Consider the following 16726-nt stretch of genomic DNA (forward strand, 5'->3'; position numbering starts at 1 on the left):
TGAACTGTTACGAAACAAGCTCTAGCCACTTTGAACATCAAGATGCTTCTTGTGGATTAGTATACAGATTATAGAATCTGGTTAGCAATGGGTTTTAAAATCCTTGCTGTTAAGGGAAATGAGGCACTTGTGATTACTTACTGGGCAATCTGGTACGTGTGAAATAGATTGATTCATGATGGTATCAAGTAAAATGCATAGGAATTGGTGGTTTTTGTTAAGGGCTATCAACTGGAGTTAGAAGCCCTTGAGAGTTTAAAGCCCTATTCTTTTGTCCTGAACTAGGAGATTTGGGCACCTCTGATCCCAAACAATGTTAAGCTAAACTACTATACCTCTTTCATTGCTACTCTTAAAAGATCTATTTCGAGTGTTATAGCTAGGAATGAAAGTGGGGAAATTTTAGCAGCTTGAACTTACCCACATTATGGTGTTGTAGATGCTTTCACAACGGAGGCGCGGGCATGCGAGCAGAATGTGGCCTTTGCCCAAGAGCTAGGATTTCGATCGATATTTGTAGAATATGATTCGCTCACCATCACGAAAAATTTACACAATGTAAGTCTAGATAATCAATGTTGGGGCTAATTATTCAAGATATCTAAGAGAAAGCACGAGGGTTTGATTGTTGTACTTTTGGCTATGTTAGACGTTTGGCGAATACAATAGTACATACTCTAGCGCGATATAGGCTTTAGGTTTCAGAACTAAGGTACTAGACTGAGGAAGTCCCGGTGGAGGTTGAGCATGCATTGAACTTGGACTAGCAGAAATGGGTTTCATGAAGCGCTGAGAGATAGTTTATAGCGTTTTCGCTCTTGAGTTTTTTTGAGATCATCTTATCCTTTTCTCTCCAATAGTCTTTCAAGAAAGGGTTTCTTGTGGTTTTCTATTGTTTCTTCAGGCATATCTTTGATGGATATGAGTTTATAGGAGACAATTCATTTTATGGTTTTCATCTAGGGCATTGGGTTGGGGAAGAGACTCTTTGCAGAGTGGGGTGTATGTTATTTTTCCTTATAAACTATTTTATTTTTCTTACTTGAGTTGTGTGTTGATTAATTTATTTTGTTTCTGACTTGCTGGAATGTATCAGTTCCTATATAGAATAATTGTTCCCCACTTTTTATTTCAATGAAGGCCAACTAATATTTCAAAAAAAAATCTTGAAATATAGTACTTGTTAGTCCCTTTGTGAGTATGTCTACCAACTAATCCTTGGTTGAAACAAATGAAGTGCATATCAGACCACTGTTTAGTTTCTCCTTGATAAAATGTCTATCAACTTCAATATGCTTTGTTCGACCATGTTGAACAATGTTATGAGCAATATTAATGGCTGATTTATTATCACATTACAACCTCATGGGTCATTCCAATTTTATTCTTAAGTCATCTAGGATTAAATTCAACCAGAGTAACTCATATATTCCTAATGCCATTGATATGAACTCTGCCTAAGCGCTTGATCTTGCTACCACGTTTTATTTCTTACTTCTTCATGCTACAAGATTCCCACCAAGGAGAGTACAGTAACCAGATGCTGATTTCCTATCGACCAAAGATCCTGCGTAATTTGCATCAGTATAAGCTTCTAATGCCACGCTTGTGCTTGTTCATCGCTTAAACAAAATTCCTCTTCTAAGGTTGCCTTTCAAGTTTTGTAATATCATGTTTACTGATTTAAGGTGTGATTATTTGGGATTGTGCATAAATTGGCTAACCATTATTACTGTAAATGCTATATCTGGTCTTGTGTGTGCTAGATATACCAACCTCCTAACAAGCCTCTGATAAGATCTTTTATCTACCATGGGATCTTCTGGAGCATTACATAATCCATGATTGAATTTGATAGGCGTTTCAACCGGTTTACAACTCGTCTTCCCTATTTCTTTCAACAAGTCGAGTATGTTGACCTAACGTCAAATGTAGTAGTCATTTTAGTATATTTTCGCACTTAAGGAGATTATTTTCTAGACATTTTAATATTAAATATTGAATTTTCAATAGTTAGTAGCTAAGCAGTAAAAGTTAATAAACTAAGTGTTTTTGAGACAATTTTTGAGTATTGGTAACCTATTAGGCCGACGTGGGCCTTAGGTAGGTTTAATTTGTGTATTTAAGTGTGCAAGATGCTTAATTTTAGGCTCAATTTACGTATGAACTTGGGATGAGTGTTGCATAAGCTTCCCAAGTCATGAAAACATGACAGGAACGTCCAAAGCCACAAAAATGACTATTATGGCGTGACACAACCCTTGTGTTAAGCCATAGCATCTCTTGTGTTGAGCTATAGCAGCCTATGTTGAGCCATAGCCTGAACGTGGGTCAGCAGTAATGATCATGTTAGCAACTGTATTGTGGCAGATTCTCATAGATTTTATTTCTTACTTGCACCCAAAGTATCGAGGGCATATCGAACATAAAGTGCACATATTTTAGCCTATAAAAATGAGGCTCCTGTACACAAATTAGTGCAGATTCAGACAGACAGTTTTTACTATTTAGTTTACTTTGTATTTTCTTTTCCATGTTTGCTTAGTCGAAACTTTTCTGTTCTGATGTGAAGACAATTGCGAGCGAAGATTGCTCCAAAATTGCACTTCAATATATATTCATGAGCATTCACTTATCTCTTCTTATCTCTTCTTTTATTTATATTTCGTTGATCTGGCCAATTGATGTTTACATGAATATTAGAATACATTATTATGCTTTATTTATATCTTGCATGATTCAATTATTAAATTGATATATCGATTAAGTAATTATTTATCTAAAATTTGTTGTTTATATAAGGGTACTTAGTATATTAAAGAGTGATGCCCTTTATAAAATATCTAAACAGGTGAGACCAGAAAGGTATCCTATCGTGTATAACTTGTATAAAGTAGTGAGCCCGGGAGGGTATTTGTATGCCTAGGAAGAGACCGGAAGGGTGACTTATGTAGTAATCGTTAGTGAAAATGAGACCGGAAGGGTATTCTTAGCTAACGGTCATAAATAACTCAATCGAGGATAATTAATTATTTAATTAGATAATTAGGGATTTAATCAATCATAGGCTAGAGGCTTGTATTGTCGACACTAGGAATAGAAATTTTCATTGGGTTAATTAATTTAATTAGTTTAATTAATACCTTAATTTGGATTAATACTACTAATTCATGATTCGATTAGATTAGTAATTATTTTTTGAAATTAATTTAACAATAATTTCTCTAATATGCAATCCCTTGGGTACAATCCTCGAAATACTTCTATGTGTTCCGTTGTAACACTTACTATATTACAATTTGACATGTATGCTTGCAGATACCACACTTAAATAATTATATTTTTATTTGCATGATTCTTTTACTCTAAATGATAACACATTTAGAGGTGATCATATGTACTTTTGTTGGGAGATGAAAATTCCTTGCTTTGAATACACAATTTCGAAGCCTAGGAAGTGATTTAATTTTCCTAGATCTTTGATGTCAAATTCCTTCAAGAGAAATTGTTTCAAATTGTTCATATCTTTTACATCATTACCCATTATGATGATATCATCTGCATAAACTAACAATGTTGTAACTCTCGAGTGCCTCACGAACAAAGTATGGTCTCCTTGACTTTGCTTGTATCCCAACGATATCACTACCTTAACAAACCTCCCAAACCAAGTTCATAGTGATTGTTTAAGCCCATAAAGAGCTTTCTTTAGCTTGCACACCATTCCCTCTTTAGATTCAAATCCACGGGGAACTTCCATGTAAATTTCCTCTTCTAGGTCACCCAGGAGGAACGCATTTTTAACATCAAACTGTTGTAGATCCCACTCAAAATTAGTAGTTAACGAAAAAAGTATCCGTACTATGTTCATTTTTGCAACAGGTGCAAATGTCTCAAGATAATCAATGCCATAGGTTTGAGTACATCCTTTGGCCACCAATCTTGCCTTGTATCTTTCCATTGAGCCATCAGTCTTGTATTTATAATGAAAACCTACCTACATCTGACCAATTTCTTTCTTTTGGGAAATTCAACTAAATTTCTTCCTTTTGGGAAATTCAACTAACTCTCATGTCTTGTTCTTCTCAAGGGCTTCCATATTTGTTTTCATAACATCTTACCATCTCTTCTCTCCTAATGCCTTAGTTAGATTTTTTGGTGTAGGAATTGTATGGAGATTGGTTAGGAAGGCTCTATGGTTTTAGGATAGATTTGACAAGAAATGAAAAGATACAATAGGGGAACGTTTGGTTCACTGTAATGGAAAAGAGCTGTAATGGAATAGAGCTGTAATAGTAATTCAATGGTTTGGTTGAATGGGATGGAATAGAGCTATAATAGTATTATTGTGTTTGGTTGAATGGAATGATATTGTAATAGCATAAGGAAAAAAAACTAAAATGACTAGAATACCCTTAGCAGAATTTTTTTTAGTTAGATGATTATTATTATTGTTATTAAATTTTAATAAGATTATTAATAAAAATAATAAATAATTTAATCATATTTTAACATAATTATTATTAAATATAATTTAATAAAATAATATATAATTTAATAAAATTCTTAATATAATTATTCTTATATGAATTTACTAAAATCATAATATATAATACTATAAAAATAATATATAATCTACTTTATTATTTTTAAACTGCAATACATATTTAATGTGCTAAAATATTATTAGTGAAATAAATAATTTAATTATTCTACAATAAAAAAATATTAGAAGTAATAAATAACTTGAGAATTATATTTCACATCTAAACATAATATTCATATATTAACAAAAAGTTACATGATTTCATTAGTTTATATGTCATAATCCATATGTATAAAATTTTACAATACAAAAGTTACCAAAATATCATCAACACAAACATGATTTTTAATGGATGAAGAAGGTAAACTAAAGAAAATGAATGTGTTTTTGTGGATTTGATTAATTGATGATGACGTTTAACAATTATTTTTTTAAAAAATACTCATTTGATTAATATAGTGGGTTAATTATCTTAAAATTATGTATTTTAAAATATTCGATTATTATTTTATTTAAATAAAATCTAAAACTCCATATACATTACATTCTTACCATAACATGATTTGTTTGTAGCATTTTACTTTCTTTTTCTTTTTGTTCCGTTTGTTGAGATAATTTTGTAGTGTTAATTATAATTTTAATCAAACAATATAAGTAATATAAAATATTTTTAATTATAATTTTCAATCATACAATATAAGTAATATAAAATATTGTTTGAAGACCAAATTTAAATATAACATAAATTAAAGATATCGAAAATAAAAATACTTTAATAATATATTAAAAGATTAAACTAGTTTTAAATGAAACATATCAAAAATAAAAACATATCGAAAATTAAATATAACCAAAATATTCTTGTTTAAAGTAAAAAGATCAAATCCGAATTGTAAATGTAGTTTAACATGTATATATTGTCTGTCCCGTATTACTAGAAAACAATAATGGTATCATCATTCCAGTGGAGATAATTGTTTATGTTCGTTTGTGAGAGTTACATGATACTTGTCTGTCCACCTACATCAGTAAATAATAAAGATGTTATCAAGACAAGAAATTGAGATCACTTGTGTAAAAATATTAAAGCTCCAAATGCATTGTAAGCATCTCATTCAAATGCATGTATTTAGGGATTAAAACATTAAAGTATACCTTCCAAATACTACATGCCATACATAGTTACCATTTTTGAACAAATCAACTTGCTGACTAATGCATCTAAAGAAGGAAAGTTAAGTAATTAAACAATGGTGATGCTAGCTTTTTCCATGCACACACACAGTCTCACTTATGTATGAAAGTGACAATGGTTTATTTTCACCATAAAGTCAAAATCAACATCATTATCATGGTAATCACGAACAATAGGTAGAAGACCAGTTCAATGGCTCTCTCTCACCTTTGTCTTTATGCAGAGAATCAAGTTTTTTCAACAACAGCTAAAGCTTTGAACCAACACTACAAAGAGAATGGTTAAGAAGAAATTGGCATTTGAAGTGATGGAAGATGAAATGATTTTGGCTTAAATTACAAACAACATAAACCTAGAAACTAGAAGGATGATAATAGTTCGACTCTTGTTGGGTTTTAATTGAAAGGGCAGATTTTTATTTTTATTTTTAATAACATTGGATGCTACTGTCTACCGATAAACAACCAAAGTTAAAACTCAATTTTTAGACCTCAATCACAACCTGATAAGTTTGTGAATTAAAAAGAAAGAAAGAAATATAGCAGAATGTTTTATCAGAATATTTTATCAGAACATCTGCTCACTGGATGGCATTGGCAACAGCTGCAAAGATGCATATGTTATTAGATTAATCAGAGCATTTTATGATTTTACATCTTTGTTTAATCAAAACATTAGATTAACCATCTCATCAGCTCACTGGATGGCATTGGCAACATCTTTGTTTAATTTTGTTTTTATATGATTTCACATAATGTTATTAGATTAATCAGAACATTTTATGCTCAAATCCATAAACAAGAAACACCACATCAGAAAAGGAAAGAAAATGAGCATTTGCGTGAATGCATGAATGAAGCAGCAAAGAAAGGTGAAATTAGAAATGCAAAAAATGCAAGGCATATACAAAAAATGAAAGGTGAAATTTTAGGTCATTTTCAATCAAAACCCAGAAGAAAATAGGAAAACAAGTCTATAAACAAACAAACCACAATGTTGAAAAAAAAAACCCAAAATACAAACTGTAACTTACATTTGCAAATCTAACAAAATCAGAGCTAACAAAAGAGAAATCAGCCGCTGCAAATTCAGTAAAACCATAAAAAAGAAGAAAAAGAAAAGTAGCTCAAAATCCAGATACGATCACAAAGAAACATTTTAATAATCTCTTGCCGAAACAGTTGTCGAAGATACAAAAAAAATACAAAAAAATATAGATAGAACATATAACCTGAAAATAACCACCGATAAAGTGAAGAAGCACTTGTCGAAATAGTTGGGCCGGAGATTTGAGACGGTGAAGCCGGCGAAAGATGCTAAGATGAAAGTGAATCGGGAGTGGGTGGAGCCTTGGGTGACTTTTCTGGCAGCTTCTATTTGATGTGTTTTGGGGATTTTGGGTTGGGAGGGTAAAACAGGATTGAATAGCTAAACGGTGATTTGGTAAGGGAATAGAAATCCTCCAGAAATCAGCCAAATGTTGGCATACACCCGTAATGGAATAAGCCTGTAATAGGGCATTCCATTAAACCAAACGGATGATTAGATGGGCCCACAAAATAGGGCTGTAATGGCATAGCCATTACACCCAACCAAACATGTTGTAGGTGTTTTGTGCAAGTTCTTGATACCTTCCTAAGTGAAATTGGCAGGTCTTCAATACTCATTTTTTTGTTCGTCTATTGGTTCAATTGGCTCAACACTTGGTGTGTCATTGACAATTGGTTTTATCAATTTGATCTTAATTCTATGTACCTTGAAGAAAACATCATACTTATTAAGAAACAACACAAATAAGAAAGCGCAATAGCATGAATAGGAGATTGTACCTGAATTTGTTGAGAGACTAGTATTTTCCTCCTAGAATAAACATGCAATGGATGAATGTTATCTTGATTTCCCTTATCTTTCATCATTTCAACTGATTTGGCTGACTCGATTGACGAAAATTTAGAGAAGTAAGAGAAGTGGACTCACTAAGAACAAATTCAGATGCCATGAATGGTTTTGATTGTAATGAAATGGGCTCATAAACAGTTATGGGTATAGACTTATCAAGAAGAAACATATTTTTTGCTTTATCTTCATTCAAGGTCTCCCCTTGAAGATAAGTTTGTTGAAAATAGGATTCATCTTTGACAAAAGTAACATCAGTTGAGACAAAATAATTTAGTAGGTGGGTGAAAAAATTTATAACCCTTTTGTGTGGAAGAATATCCAATAAAAATGCATCGAAAAGCACGTGGATCAAATTTACTCCTATTATGAGAATGAATATGAACAAACGCAACACACCTAAAGATTTGGGGAATAAGATTGTTTGAAGGAGAAAACTTTGAGAAAATTTTTGTGAGAATATCAATTGAACTTTTGAACTCAAGGAAACGTGTTGGGAGCCTGTTAATAAGATGGGTAGTGGATAATACCACTTCATCCCAGTATTGTTTTGGAACATTCTTGTGAAGCAACAATGCTCTAGTGATCTCTAAGAGATGACCATTCTTTTGCTTAACCATTCCATTTTATTGTGGAGTGGTAACACATGAGGATTCATGAATAATCCTTAGTTTTTCAAAGAATGGAGAAAGGTTTGATTGAAATAATCCTTTGAATTGTCCGATCAAAATATCTTAATTTTTACATCAAACTGAGTATTGATCATGTTATAAAAATTAGGAAAAATAATGCTATCATTGGATTTATTTTTCAAGAGGTAAAGCCATGTCACTTGGGTACAATCATCAACAAATGAAACAAACCACCTAGCACCAGAAATATTTGGAATGTTAGAAAGTCTCTAGATATCACTATGAATGAGAGAGAAAGGAACAATTTTTTTTATTTCTTATTGAAAAGGAAACACGTTTGTGTTTGGCAAGTTCACAATCATTGCAATGAAATGTGTTAAAAGCAAGACCTTTAAATAAGTAAGAAAACATCAACTTGGGCACCCTAAAAGATGGATGACCTAAATGATGATAAAGAAGACAAATTATATTTTGGTTTGACATGACAAACTTGGAAAAAATGATATAGATATGGGATTTTCACCTTCAGTTATAGTGCTTTGTTTTTTCAGGAAGTAGAGACCAGCTCTCTAACTAGCATATCCAATCATCTTCTTCATGTATAGTGCCTAAAAAACACAATATGAAGGGAAAAATGTTACACTACAATTTGAATATGTGGTTAATTTATGAATAGAAATAAGGTTTGCAAATAGCTTTGGAACATGGATGATATTTTTTAGTGTAAGGTCATTGTTTATGTAAATATCCCTTTGGCCCAGCTACGATGGTGATGAATCCGTCGACTATTGTGATCTTTTTATGGCTATAGGTCATAGTATAAGAGATAAAATGTTTGGAGGAACAGGTCATATGGTCAGTAGCACCTGAATCAATCACCCACATGGGAGAAGAATTTTTTTGAAAGACATTAGTACAAGATGAAGAAGAAATACATGAAAACACCAATGAACAAGTACATGTAAAGGTTGGCTTTTCAAACAATCCTAAAAAAGTTTTCAGTTTCTCAATTTCTTCAACATTGAATTTAGAACCAAATTTCTTTGAATTTTCTTCACTAGTCGACGAAGTAGTCACCATATGTGCTTGACTTTGATAATTCACACTTTGATTAGGCTTTTCATTGGGCCTTGTATGAAGTTTCTAACATCTTTTCTTGGTGCGGCGATGCTTCTTATAGTATGTGTAAAATAGATAATCTCGATTGAATGGTTTGATTGAGTCCCCTGAGCAACTAATGAAAGATTGTTTACCCTTTCAATTCTGTGGATTTGGTAACAAGTGCAGAACCATCTCCCTCTTAAGGTTCAAGCATAACACTTCAACATCCCTTTTCAGCACGTATAATAGAGATTGTCTCATTTAGAGATGGTAGGTTCGGTTTTCCCAAGATCTTGCACTCTTATAACATTAAATTCAACATTTAATCCTACAAGAAAATCATAAATACAATTTTTTTCCATAAATTGCTTCAAAATTGTTGCATATTCACTGCAGTGGATTTGGATGCATTGATAATGATCCATATCTTACCACAAGCCTTGTAAGAGACTCGAATATTCAATGACAGTTCGAGTCCCTTGTTTGGTTGCTGAAATTTGTCTTAATTTTGTAGATTTGTGCAATATCATTAACCTTGGAGTATGTTTGTCAGATAGCTTTCCAAATCTCTTTGGTAGTTTTGAGAAATATACATGTATCAATAATTTCTAGCAGCATTGAGTTCCATAACCATGACATCATCATGAAGTCTTGTTCATCTTACACCATAAATTTGGGATCGTCTTGCGAAGGACTTGTGCCAATTAATGGCTCAATTTTCCTTTTCCCTTTAGAAATGTGCGGACCAATTGTGATCACTTCAAGTAATTCTTCCCATTCGATCAATATGCGACTTGAATGTTCTACAAATCTTCGATTGCAACAGCGGCAATATTTTTGAATGTATAGGCACTCGTGACAAGGTTGGTGATTTCGGAAAAACTTTTGGGTGATTCCAACATGATTGCTTGAATAAAAAATAGATACAAACAAGGAAATATGAGAGAGAAGACAACAATGATTGAGAGAAACAAAGAAGATGGAGCTCAGTTGGGTATTGCCATAGAAAAAAACTTTAGAGTTTTATTAGGAAGGATTCAATGGCTCTAATACCATGTGAAAAAGAAAACAGTTGCTGTTGCAGCTCTGCTATTGGCTATAGCAACCATGAAAAAGAAAGAAAAATAAATAAGAAGAAAATAAGAGAAAATAAGGGAAAAAACTTATTTCTTTACATTAGATTACATAGCATACTTATAATAAAAAACTATACACAAATAAGGGAAGTCAAATAAGGAAAAATATGATATGATTGTAAAATATTGAGCTAATTAATCCTAGAATCATGATATAATTATGCAAGATATTAAAATTGTTCACACAGAAAATAATTTAGATTTATTTTTTATTTTAACTTAATAAAATGCCATGTCCACAATTTGCATATGATTTAACGAAAAATTATGCCACATAAATCACGGATTAGTAAAATGTGAACTAAACTAAAATTAAAGTTTAATGTCTACAAATAATCAAATTAAAGTTGATATATAACATTTCAAATTGTATCAAAATTCATGTATAATTTTAATATTTATTTTATTATGTATTAACAATTATAACCTAAAATCTTTTACCATTTATACCCATGTATTATTAATTGTCTTGTCCTTTCATTTTATTTATCGTGTCATACATTCACTTTTTTCTAATTTAAAATTTTAAATAAATTTATTAATTCAATGTTTGTATCTTATCAAATCTTAATATTTTTAACAAATATTACATTAAAATTTTTAAATTATTTATTAGTTTTATTTTTAATTGATTTGATTTAAAGGTTTTCAATATTTTATTTAATATAGCAAATACTTAACTAAATATATAAAATTATATAGCTATATTTTAGTAATTATAAAAATTTTAAAGATTTATTAAATTTGAAAATATGTTATAAGTTTCATTATACTCAAATATTATTATAATGTTTTTCTCTTTTGATTATAATTTATCTCATTATCATTATTACTATTGAATTCAAACCCATATTTAATCATTGATTTTATTTTCACCGCTGAAGTATCTAATTTCATTATTGAGATTATAAAATAAATATTAATATATAAAAAATCCTTGAATTCAAATTAATTAATTTCAAATTTTACTGTCTTCTCGATGGTTTGGGTATGAACTTAAAATGTCTGTTACATTCTTCAAACCTTGGTTTCTTGAAAAAGTTCAACTACCCTTTAGAAGATATTATTACGAAGCAGACATAACATTTTAATTAATTATTATAGTGGAAATACTTGGAATTGAATTAGATTCCAATGATTTCCATGTCCTAGGATGTTAGAAGGTACAAATTGTAGACCATGTCAACCTTCATCTTTATATTAATAAAAAATGTTTGATTAATGACAGCCCCCAAAATTAGACTGAGATCAATTAAATATTTAACTCTTACTTAATTTTGGAGCAGTGCATATCAATTCCAACACATACATGCAATATGTTTGTCTTCTACTGATATTGTCTCATATTTTCTGGATATAGAAATGTAAACTTAGCAATCACAGGCTATTATGGTGGAATAAAAAATGACTCATTGAGGTATTTTCCATGGATACTCGTTTACTCTAAGGTAATTCAAACAAAATCAAAATTCTAGGAACCAACGTAATCACTAACCTGCGTCGACTTTGAATTGGATGATTAGAATCTTCGCAACATTATTTACAATCAATATAAATAGATGGAACTGAGAGATTCATTAAGTAGTTGAAGAATTAAGTTATAGAGTAGTGTGCAAGATGGTGAGACAACCATACCTAAAGAAAGGATCATGGAGCCGTGATGAAGATCAGAAGCTGATTGCTTATATTACGAGATATGGGATTTGGAATTGGAATGAAATGCCCAGATTTGCTGGTACGAAGACATCTCTTTTTAACTTCATTAACTTGAATGACCATGAACAAGATTTCATCAAAAACTTAAACTTCGCCTAGATTTAGTGATTATTAATTAAAATTTTGATTTGTAGGGTTGCAAAGATCAGGGAAGAGCTGCAGACTTCGTTGGGTGAATTACTTGAGGCCTAATATAAGGCGTGGAAACTTCAGCAGGGAAGAAGAAGAAACCATAATCCACCTGCAAAAGACGCTAGGAAATAGGTTAGTAGCACAGCCATAAATGTAAGGTTATAGTTGGGATGATATATATCTCTGATTTGCTCAAAATTTTGATTAATTATAATTAGATGGTCAGCAATAGCAGCAAGGCTCCCACAAAGAACAGACAATGATATAAAGAACTACTGGAACTCTCGCTTGAAGAAAAGAGTAATAGTGGAGAATAACAATTCAGCATCATCACCTACAGAAACCAAATCTAGTGTGGAGGAGAATTCGTCTGATGCTGATTTGGAGAATAACAATTCAGCATCATCACCTACAGAAACCAAGTCTAGTGTGGAGGAGAATTCCTCTGATGCTGATTCCTCAATGATGCTGGGTATTTTTTTGGACTCAGACACTCGTGGAATGCATGATTTCGCAGAAATAGCTGCGGATACTACTTTTTTTCCATCAGGCTCCGACCCAAGTGTGGCTGTTGATGACCACTATAGCATGGCTATGGACAACTATTTAGTTTCATATTGGGAAATACTGAGTTTTTTAGAGCAGCCACAGATGATAGAAGGTTTGGATTGTGAAGCAATATCACAAAATTCTCAGCAGTGGCACAGCCACCATCAACAGTACTATGACCCTTTACATGATTTCTGGGTCAACCCATTAATTTAGTAATGAATAAACTAAAGATCCTTATTGTAATTGGGGCTTCGATTTCAGCTGTCAGTGTAAGTTGTGGATCCTCTCTCTATTAATACCGATAGTCTTTCCTTGTCTTAATTTTGTTGAATGTGAATTTAATAATATACAACATATGTTTGACATTTCGATAATAATATTAATAAATCCGATGATCACGCTTGGTGGATAAAAGCAATCCGATAATAATAATTTAGTAATGATTGGTAATGAAGAACAGTAATTACAAATTTCCACATCAAACGACACATTATATTTAATTTCTACTAATTGAAATAAAACTCATGTTACACCCAAAACATTACATAAAAGTGATGGAAAGTTTTAACTTCGTATTCTTAAATTGTATTTAGAAAAAAATAAAATAAGTTCACTTGTAAAATAAAATTTTTTACCGTCCATCTACTAAATAATTACTCATTCTTTATTTGAAGGAATCAACTTGCATTGGTATAAAACCAATATGATTTTACACGATTTTTATAACTTTTCTTTTACATTTGATATTTTATCGATTCAACCTTTACATTTTATATTCAATTTATACAAATCATGCATGTCAAGTTTGGAGCAAAAAAAAAATAACAATTTTTCTTATGTAAACAACTTTCAACCATTAAATATTTATTAATATAGACAAGGACAAATTTAGGGGTGTTGGTAGGCCTTGGTCCCCTAAATTTTGTAAAAAGAAAATATTAGACCCTTTTAAGTTTTGAATTTTTTAATATTATATTTAGTGTTTTAAAAAGACAAATTTGTGTTCCCAAGTTTTAAAAAAAATTTAATTTGATTTTTATAGGATTTATAATTTTTAATGATAAACTCAGTAACATTTTTAATTTAATTTGATAATTTAATACAACTAGTATTTTAAATATTAATTTGGTAAAATAAAGTTTAACAATTGTAATATCTAAATATATAATAATATCTAAAATTAATTAGGTAAAAATAAACTTAAATAATTATAATATTTAACACAAATTGATCATTTAACTTATTTTTCCTTATATTTTGGTGATCAAGATTATCCCAAATTTAAAAATACCTTATCAAAAGTAGGCTTGACCCGACCATGTATATTTTATATAAACATCTTGACCCTATTTATTAACAATTCTCGCTTCAGCCCTTGAATATGAACAACATTTTAAATTAATTTAATAAAAATATCGAATAATTTATATGTATGATAAATACAATTATGTTAATAAATTTAATAATTGTATTGTAAATTATCAATAATAAAAAATCATAAAATATATAAAATCACAGAGAACTTTCATAGTTCTATGGAAAATAAGATGGTGACGCAAATGAAGGCAACTTGATTACTTCACGATGGAGGCTTTCATTTTAATAGAATTGAAATTTAGAATTAAAAGTTATAAACTATACTTGCTATTTGCTTACAACCGCCAATTTCTATTTTCTTTTCTTTCTTATTTAATATTGTAAATACTTTATTTTAGCAACAATAATTTTTAATATCTGTTTCCGCTATTTAATATCCTCCATGAGCAATTTTGTTCAAAGAACCATAATTTGAGAATAATTATATTCTCAAATAAAACAATTGTATTTAAAACAATAGCTAGAATAACTTTTATTTAAAATAATTATTTTTCAAGAAGAACCATTGTTTAGAATAGATTCTATCAAAAGAAGTACAACAATAGAACAACTCATCATAAAATAAGATTGTCCGAGAAGGCATATTCTTTAGAAGATGTTTTGTGAAAGATGTTCCACATGACACTACCTCACCAAAGAAGAAGTGAAAATAACCTTGGAATATGACATTATTCTTAGGTTATTCTCACTCTTGGCATGCTTCAAAAAGTTGGGCTTGTTGGATCTAATATGGAGGTATTTAATCGATTTCCTCTTAACCTTTCCTTGTAATATAAAGTGTTCCCTTTCTTTAAAATTGTTGCAAACTCTTGTTCACTACTCATCATTACCAAAATGTAGTTAAATTTTATCGATAAAACATTAATATCTTTTGTAACCGAAATATCCCTTTCATTACTCCTATCTAATATCTATTATAACTTCTATTTTCTAAATCATTAAATAGGAATTCTTCACAACTTGTGAGGGGACTTTTTTGGCATTTTTCCGACTCTTAAACTCTTTTTAGAGTCTTCTTGGCTTAATCCTTTGCTCATCCTTATCCTCAGCCACAGTTAGCCTTATTCTATCTTATTAACTAGCACTTGTTGCTACACTTAACATTACAAGGTTTGCTCAGTCTTCCTCTTTTCCATCTCTAGTACATTTCATTTTACTTGTTTGAAATTTTTTTTCTCCATCAAAGAACCCTCTAAAAATATTATGGAGAATTTTGCTCCACTGCAAACATATGTAATCTTTATTTAAAAGGAATCTTGTAATTTAGTCATAACTATTTATTTTGTCATTGCTTACACAACTACTCAAATGCTTCAATTTTTCTATATCACTCTAGTGGAAAATGTAATAATACATATATTTTGGGGGACAAAATTTAGCTCCCTTGTTTATGACCTTTTATGTGCTCAAATTATTTTTGACATGTGTATTAGATTATATGTACATCAACTTTTGTTTTCTATTAAACTTATTATCGAATTTTCTTCTTCTTTTCATTAAACCAACAAAAGAAAAGAGTTAAAAGTACGAGGAAGAAAAGAGGATTCATGGTTGAAAAAACTATTCAGTTTGCCACTAATTCAAATTGTTGTCTCGACATGTATTCAGATAGGAGTTTGAACAAAAATCTAAACATAAATGAAAACAGAGAAAGTAAAGAGGGATTTGCAAGCACTTGTTTGTTAACGCAGTTTGAAAATAATCCCACTCCGTGACACTTCTCTTAGTAAATGGTTTCGTTTCACAATTGATCTAACTACCTATTGGTTAAAACCCAATCTACTCTTATGAAAGAAGTAATTGCAACTCTAATAGCTAGTCCTGACTTATTACAACAACTCACCAAAAACCTCACTTACAAAGGTTCAATATCTCACAAGGAATGTCTAATAGAGAGTGTGAAAATACAAGAAAATAACAAGAATAACTTCAGCAAATCAGCACAACACTCCTTTAATTAATGCATCTTTACATTCGAACTAGTTGCCTATTTATAGGCTTAATATGACAACTTTAGTTGATAAACACAACTTTATCATCATAAAAATCTATATAAATAATCTTCAATCTTTTTCCAATATAAAATAGGGTTAATCCCCATAAAATATGCACATAAATCTATATGCTAGGATAAGGATAAAAATAAGCACAAGCCTTATCCACAAAGTTTAAGTCAATCATAACTTCTTTAAAGTATCCAATATTGACCACAACTTTGTGAAAAGGTATAGCGCGTCCTCTAAGCCCATTTACTTATGATATTAACACAACAAAGAGCCCAAGTAAAAAAATGCCAATATATCAAAACACATTGGTTGTCCTAAGGTCCTTGTTGTAACAGGTGTTTAAATAACTATTTAAACAACCTCTATTTAGTCACTTCTTCGAACACCCATCAAAACACCAGAGCTAGACAACCTTGGTTTTATTAATGTTCACTAAA

The 16726-nt window shown here is 30.6% G+C and overlaps 1 protein-coding gene across 1 annotated transcript; it reads left to right on the forward strand.

Moving 5' to 3' along the window:
- The first annotated feature begins 12109 nt into the window (after window positions 1-12109).
- LOC128036246 (transcription factor MYB4-like) lies at window positions 12110-13227 on the forward strand. The gene is made up of 3 exons (XM_052627219.1): window positions 12110-12241; window positions 12357-12486; window positions 12573-13227. The coding sequence occupies exons 1-3, from the start codon at window positions 12124-12126 to the stop codon at window positions 13117-13119; spliced, it is 795 nt and encodes a 264-aa protein (XP_052483179.1). The 5' UTR covers window positions 12110-12123; the 3' UTR covers window positions 13120-13227.
- Window positions 13228-16726: the final 3499 nt, after the last annotated feature.

The sequence above is a fragment of the Gossypium raimondii genome, chromosome 13 (assembly GCF_025698545.1).
Source record: "Gossypium raimondii isolate GPD5lz chromosome 13, ASM2569854v1, whole genome shotgun sequence".
NCBI lineage: Eukaryota > Viridiplantae > Streptophyta > Magnoliopsida > Malvales > Malvaceae > Gossypium > Gossypium raimondii.

Coding starts and splice junctions, on each gene's coding strand:
- LOC128036246 (XM_052627219.1), top strand. CDS start 12,124: ATGGTGAGACAACCATACCTAAAGAAAGGATCATGGAGCCGTGATGAA. Junction 12,242..12,356: donor TGAAATGCCCAGATTTGCTG/GTACGAAGACAT, acceptor TTTGATTTGTAG/GGTTGCAAAGATCAGGGAAG. Junction 12,487..12,572: donor CAAAAGACGCTAGGAAATAG/GTTAGTAGCACA, acceptor AATTATAATTAG/ATGGTCAGCAATAGCAGCAA.